At 39.5% G+C, this 7449-nt stretch overlaps 1 protein-coding gene across 3 annotated transcripts in view; it reads right to left on the minus strand.

Annotated features, from left to right (window-relative positions):
- LOC115211105 (ras-related GTP-binding protein C) overlaps window positions 1-7449 on the minus strand; it is a 91112-nt gene that overhangs the window by 77650 nt on the left and 6013 nt on the right. Inside the window, exon 1 of one of the 3 annotated variants that reach the window (XM_036502174.1) lies at window positions 331-387. The exons of 1 other annotated variant lie outside the window; for it this stretch is intronic. Coding sequence is in view for 1 of the 2 variants with exons in the window: in XM_029780007.2 (XP_029635867.1) it covers window positions 132-134 (3 nt within the window). In the remaining variant the exon portion in view is untranslated. Of the gene's footprint in view, window positions 1-131; window positions 156-330; window positions 388-7449 lie in introns of those variants that run through there. One more of the 3 variants, XM_029780007.2, reaches the window with a different exon arrangement.

Genomic DNA, 7449 nt, shown 5'->3' on the forward strand with positions numbered 1-7449 from the left:
CCTGAGTAAAGAACTCTAATTAGTGAAAACTTATACTTACCAAAAACCAAATTTTAACTGTTAACCTAAGTCTGAGAAATTTCTTATTAAAAATATTTCAAAAATAAGAAAATAAATATTGAATACACTACCATTTTAGCCGTCAACTAGAGCAGATTTTCCAGAGAAGTTTAACAAAAGACAAATTACATACATCCAACTTGACTAGTATAATGGCAGAGTAAATGTGCAGATCATTAAGTTAGAATTTGACCTCACTGAAGTCCAGTGAAGATAAGCTAACTCATTATCAAGAGAAATGAAAAGACAAAATACGTTATCACAACACACCTGACCTATTTCATCTGTAATGCTAGTTAGGATACATAATATTCCTATATCTCTAAGTATAACTGTCATAGAATTTAATCATGAGACATTATACAATCTGCTCGGATGAAAACAAATATGTCTAGCGCAACAAAATATAAACCAATGTGCAAGTTCCAATATTCCAAAATGTAAATAGATTCACATATTCTATGCTAACGTAGAAGGAATTGAAGCAGACATAGCAATCTATAAAAATTAGTTTACACACGCAAAATGATTTTGTTTAGTTGGATAGGATAAAGAGTCACAAGTTCAGAAAGGGTGAGGTGACTGTTGTAATGGTAGAAGATGAAAAGAGAATAGCTTGATGATTAGTGATTGTTGAGTAATGGTTTACAAGTATGAAGATGGTCTTTTTGCTGTTGTTGAGCTTTTTGTTAGTTTTTTGGGGAAGTTGGATTAGATATGTGTGTGTGCGTACACACTCGCATGAGGTGGGAGGACAATCTAAATGCGTGAGTAGCGAAGAGTAACAGGGTAGATGAATTCCTTATTAATCAAATCCCATATGACAAAACCTGGTTTAAATCTCAAGAGCAAAAGCAGTAAACTAATAAAATATATACATAGATATACATATATACACACATATATATGCACACACATATATACATATACACATAAATATATAAACATACGCATATGTATATACATACATATATATATGTATAGGTACATAATGTATATATACACATACATATATATACATACGCATATGTATATACATACATATATATATATGTATAGGTACATACATGTATATATACACATACATATATACATACAGGCATACATATAAACACAGATATATTTATAAACACATACACATAAACACAAATAAAAACATATATATGCACATGCAAACACATACACACATACATATACATATATCAACATATATATACATACACACATATATATATATATACATACATTTTTAAAAAATTAATTAAGGGTAGAAATCAATATTTATCAATTAAAACCAGTGGTCTAACGTATTAAAAAAATCCGAAGATTAAATATTTATATATACCAATTAAAGACTGAACATGAAAAAGTGGACAGTCAACATGCTAGATATAGACGTCAAATCGATATAGACGAAGACTACGGGTATCCTTACGGATAATAATAGTCAAAACTGATTCAGTACATGGATGAGTATGACTTTTCGTATATTTTCACTTATTTATTGCTTGGGTTGGTGTTGAGTTTGATCTGAGAACATAATCTTTTGTGGAGAATGGCGATTTGACGTCTATATCTAGCATGTTGACTGTCCACTTTTTCGTGTTCAGTCCTTAATTGGTATATATATACATACACATATATACACATACATACATATATAAATATATACATACATATATATACATATATATAAACATACATATTATAGATGTAGTGTGCAAGAGAGACGCGTACTTTTCTTTCGTTGGACACAAAACTTTGGTTGCGAAGACCTGTTGAGGCAAGTGAAATCACAATCAAAATCAAATTCGCTGACGTGGCGATTACAGCACCTCTCGACTCGCACCTGTGCCAGTGGAACATTAAAAGCATCATCTGAGCATGTTCATTGCCAGGGTTGCGATAGTATGGTCATGTGGTGCGAATGGATGAGGACAGCTGTGTGAAAAAGTGTCACACCCTAGCAGTCAAAGGAGTCTGTGGAAGAGGTGGACCCAAGAAGACCTGGGATGAGGTGGTGAAGCACAACCTTCAAACATTGGGCCTCACCAAGGAAATGACTAGTGACCAAGAATTTTGGGAATATGCTGTGCTTTAGAAGACCCGGCAAGCCAAGTGAGACCATAACCCGTGGCCTATGCCAGTGGTTTAACTAGCATACTTATGCGTACTTTTCTTTCGTTGGACACAAAACTTTGGTTGCGAAGACCTGTTGAGGCAAGTGAAATCACAATCAAAATCAAATTCGCTGACGTGGCGATTACAGCACCTCTCGACTCGCACCTGTGCCAGTGGAACATTAAAAGCATCATCTGAGCATGTTCATTGCCAGGGTTGCTGATTGGCTCCTGTGCCAGTGGCACATAAAAGGCACCATTCAAGTGTGATCATTACCAGCGTTCCCTTACTGGCATATGAAACACAACATTCAAGCAAGGTCATTGCCAGTGCCACTGGACTGACTCCTGTGCAGGTGGCACATAAAAAACACCATTTGATTGTGGCCGTCGCCAGTACTGCTTGGCTGGCCCTCGTGCCAGTGGCACCTAAAGGCAACCGCTACACTCTTGGCGTGGTTGGCATTAGGAAGGGTATCCAGCTATAGAAACTCTGCCAGATCAGATTGGAGCCTAGTGCAGCCATCTTGCTCGCCAGTTCTCAGTCAAACTGTTGAACCCATGCCAGCATGGAAAGCGGGCGTTAAATGATGATGATGATGATAAATATATATATATATATATATATATTATATATATATATATATATATATATATATATACTAGCGGAGTTACCCGGTGTAGCCCGTGTTACATGCAATTGAAGAATTAGACTTTTCTGTTATATTTTCTGAAATGAACTGGAATACCTATGTTTCGAATTTCATCAAAATTGCAGATGAAGGTTATTTCCCTCTTTACACACCCTAAAAAAATTGTAATTGTGCCACATGTATCCTATACTACTGATTTTTATGTGCATATTCCAAAATTCCAGTCTTATAGGACCTGTTAAAAAGATTTTGCTCCAAAATGTGAGAGTTAAGGCCCCTGTTGGGGTGGACATCTTAATGTCAACCAGAGAAGTTGAATTTTTGAGAATCTTTTTAACTTGGGTTTTATATCTATTGTTTGAATTTCTTTGAGATAGGTAATATATATTCACTGGGTTTGTAAAAGAGAGTAAAGCTACAGGAAACCAAAAGACGAATGATCACAATAAGCAGTCAGCTACCCTACCCTAGTCGTTACCACTCCCAATGTAGGATTCCTCACCATCCAGGTGACAGGCACAGCCATAAGATGCATTACGAATCTATAGCAATTGGAAGGGCGTGACCCAACTGAAATAAACATTAACAACTGTCTGATGTGAGGGCTAAGGAGAAATGAAAGTGTCACCTCTGGAGTTTACAAATGACCACTATACTGATACGTAACTGGACGGAATAAATTTACAATCTATAAATGTCTTTGAATAACCAACCACTCATCTGGGAAGGCCTTGAAATCAATGTTACTATCTGGGGACTATGTGTGACCCAGTGATAATAAAAAGACTGAAAGGAGGTCTGCAATCAAATAACTTTACCCAACACTTTGCAACTGAATCAGTGGAGGCAAAGCTGCCTCTCATTTACTTGACAATTTATGCACCACATTGCAGAAATCACAATGTAAGTGTATGTGAAAGCAAACTGTTACAGGGTTGTACCATTGAATTACAAATAATGCTATCTTTTATGCTCGGGTGACCCTACAGCTTCCAAGAGTACAATTGTATTCGTCTTTGCTTAGATAAAATGACAAAATTGTGGGTGTTAAGTCCCCATGAAGGGTCTTTCTGACTTGTAAGAAGATGAAATTTTGTAAATATTACTTCATTTGTGTCTAATATCTATGGTTAAAATTTCATCAACAGCAAAAATATGAATTGTCATGAGAGTTATGGCCCTTATGCATAGAATATAATTTCCAAATTTCGTAAAGATCTATTCAGTACTTTTGACCTAGTTTTGGATCATAAAAGAAATTACTAAAATTTGGGAGTTAAGGGCCCCCATTAGGGTGTCTTAGAATCTTCATGTGAAGTGGAAACTTTGAGAATACTTCTTGATGTGTGTCAATTACTCATGGTTGAAATTTCATCAACATCGAAAATTTATGAATTTTCATGGGGGTTCTGCCTGCTTCAAGCCAGCTGAAATTCAAACCAAACATATTGCATTAAACCCGCCCTTATGCATTGAATGTAAGTTTCAAATATAAGGATCCTTTTATTAATTTTGGTCCAAGAAATTGTATGAAACACACAGCATTACCCTTCTCCCTAGGCTTGGATTTCGTGTTCCAAGTTTCACTATGATCAGTGCAGCAGTTTTCGAATGTATAAGTAACACACAAACACACATAAAGACATTGACTTTGATATAATAGATATGAATGTGCACATATACATACATGTATATATATGTGTGTGTATGTGTGTATTATATATATACACACACACACACACACACACAAAGATAAATTGATAGATACAACTGAGTGGGCAAACAAAAATATGAGACAGCCTAGTGCTTTTTATGTTGATAAGCCTGGTACTTATTCTATTAGTTTCTTCTTGTGAAACCAGTAAGTTATGGGGATGTAAATAAACGAACAGCAGTTATGAAGCAGTGATGAGAGCAAAACACAGAAGCAAAGTCACACACATACACTTACATATCATCATCATATCATTGTTTAACGTCCGCTTTCCGTGCTAGCACGGGTTTGATGGTTCGACTGGGGTCTGGGAAGCCGGGAGGCTGCACCAAGCTCCAGTCTGATATGGCAGTGTTTCTACAGCTGGATGCCCTTCCTAATGCCAACCACTCTGTGAGTGTAGTGGGTGCTTTTTACGTGCCACCAGCACAGGTGCCAGGGTAGGCTGGCAGCGGCCCCGATCAGTTGCTGCTTTTTACATGCCACTGGCACATAAGCCAATCAAGGTGGCGCTGGAATCGGCCACATTCGGATGGTGCTTTTTACGTGCAACCGGCACGTATCAAAACTACTATTTCCAAGGTAAGCACAGCAGGTCGTTCTGCAATCCAAGGTACTTTGAATGGGCTGGGGCTATGCGAAACTGGTGCAGGAAGCAGCCCGGGTCTTTGCAGTCACAGCATATCTTCTGAGATCTCGGTCCTTTGTCATTGCCTCTGTGAGGCCCAACGCTCAGAGGTCATGCTTGACTACCTCATCCCATGTCTTCCTGGGTCTACCTCTTCCCCTGATACCTTCAACTGTTTGGGAGTGGCACTTCTTCACACATCTCTCCTCATCCATCCACAGTACATGACCATACTATCGCAAGCATCTCTCTTGCACACTACATCTGATGCTTCTTATGTCCAGCATTTCTCTCAGGGCGCTTACACTCTGTCGTGTGTGCACACTGACATTACACATCCAGCGGATCATGTTAGCTTCATTTCTTTAAAGTCTACATATGTCCTCTGCAATCACAGCCCATGTTCCACTACCGTGAAGCATGGCGGTTCGCACACATGCATCATACAATCTACCTTTCGCTCTGAGCGAGAGACCCTTTGTCACCAGTAGGGGTAGGAGCTTTCTAAACTTTTCCCAGGCTATTCATACTCTAGTGGTGACACTCTCTGAGCATCCACCTCCACTACTAACTTGGTCACCTAGGTAGTGGAAACTATCAACTACTTCTAGTTTCTCCCACTGGAGTGTGATGGAATCTGTTTTCTGAATATCTGTGGTGTCTATTGCCCCTGTGCATCTGCCGCACATGAAAGCTATCTTACCAGTTAATTTTCCTTTGATGTTGCTGCACTTCTTATGCGTCCATAGCTTACACTGGGTACATCTTATGGAGTTTCTACCTACACCATTCCTACAGATCGAGCAGGGCCACCTGCCCGAGGGTGTGTGTGTGATGAGTTTGCCTTTCTGCTTACTATAACTTTGGTCTTTGCTACATTGACTCTTAGGCCCTTTGATTCTAAACCTAGCTTCCACACGTGAAATTTCTTTTCTAGTTCCGGTAGTGATTCTGCTATGAGGGCCAGGTCATCAGCATAGAGGAGCTCCCAGGAGCAACCTGTTTTGAATTCCTCTGTTATTGCCTGGAGGACTATGATGAATAAAAGGGGACTGAGGGCTGAGCCTTGGTGGACACCTATTTCTACCCGGAATTCTTCACTATACTCATTGCCAATCCTAACTTTGCTGACAGCCTCTCTGTATAGGGTCTGTACAGCTCTTATTAACCATTCATCAATCTCCAGTTTCCACATGGACCACCAGATAAGGGATCGGGGGACCCTGTCAAAGGCTTTCTCCAAGTCCACAAAAGCTATGTAGAGGGGTTTATCTTTAGCTAGGTATTTCTCCTGCAGTTGTTGTACCAGGAATATGGCATCAGTGGTACTTCTACCCGGCACAAAACCGAACTGCATCTCATCTAAGCAAATTCTCTCCCTAATGATATGGGCTATGACCCTCTCTGTGACCTTCATCACCTGATCCAACAGTTTAATACCCCTATAGTTATTTCTATCTAGAGCATCACCTTTGCCCCTGTAGCAGTTGACTATGGTGCTGCTACACCAGTCATTGGGTATGACTCCAATATGAACTACCTGGTTTACAATGTGGGTGACTAGGCCATAGCCCACACAGCCAGATGTTTTAAGCATCTCAGCAGTGATTCCATATGGGCCGAGGGTTTTCCTGGTTTCATACCTCTAATTGCCTTAACTACTAGGGAGCTGTCTATTCGGATAGCTGGTCCCTCTACTGGGTCAACATTTGGCAGGCTCTCCTTCTCCCATTCATTCTCCACATTCAGCAGTCTCTCATAGTGGCTTCTCCAAGCCTTTTTCTTTTCAGAAACATTGAAAGCAAGTGCACCATCATCCATGTGGACGCATTTCTCTCCTGTGACATCACTATTTTCTCTCACACACTGTCTTGCAATCCAAAATACCTCAGTTCTTTGGTCCTCACGCTGCTGGACATTGGAAAACTTCTTTTCTGCTCCATCCTTGGCTATGTATACCTGCTGCCCAGCCTCCCTTTTGGCTACCTGGTACAGTTCCCTGCTGCCCCCATCCCTCCAGGCTTTCCAGGCCTGCTTCTTTGCTCTAAATACATACATATATATGATTGATTTCTTTAAGTTTCTGTCAATGAAATCCATATATATATATATATATATCTATATATATATAAAGCTGAAGTTGTCTGTGTGTGGCAGGTTTGGTAGCCTTCAACTAACACTATCTCCTCCAAGACCCTGTGGCGCAAGTTGACCACAATTGAGAATATGATAGAAGAAGGCTTGCTCTTCATTCTGTAGAAGAAAAAATTCAAA

The sequence above is a fragment of the Octopus sinensis genome, linkage group LG4 (assembly GCF_006345805.1).
Source record: "Octopus sinensis linkage group LG4, ASM634580v1, whole genome shotgun sequence".
Lineage (NCBI taxonomy): Eukaryota > Metazoa > Mollusca > Cephalopoda > Octopoda > Octopodidae > Octopus > Octopus sinensis.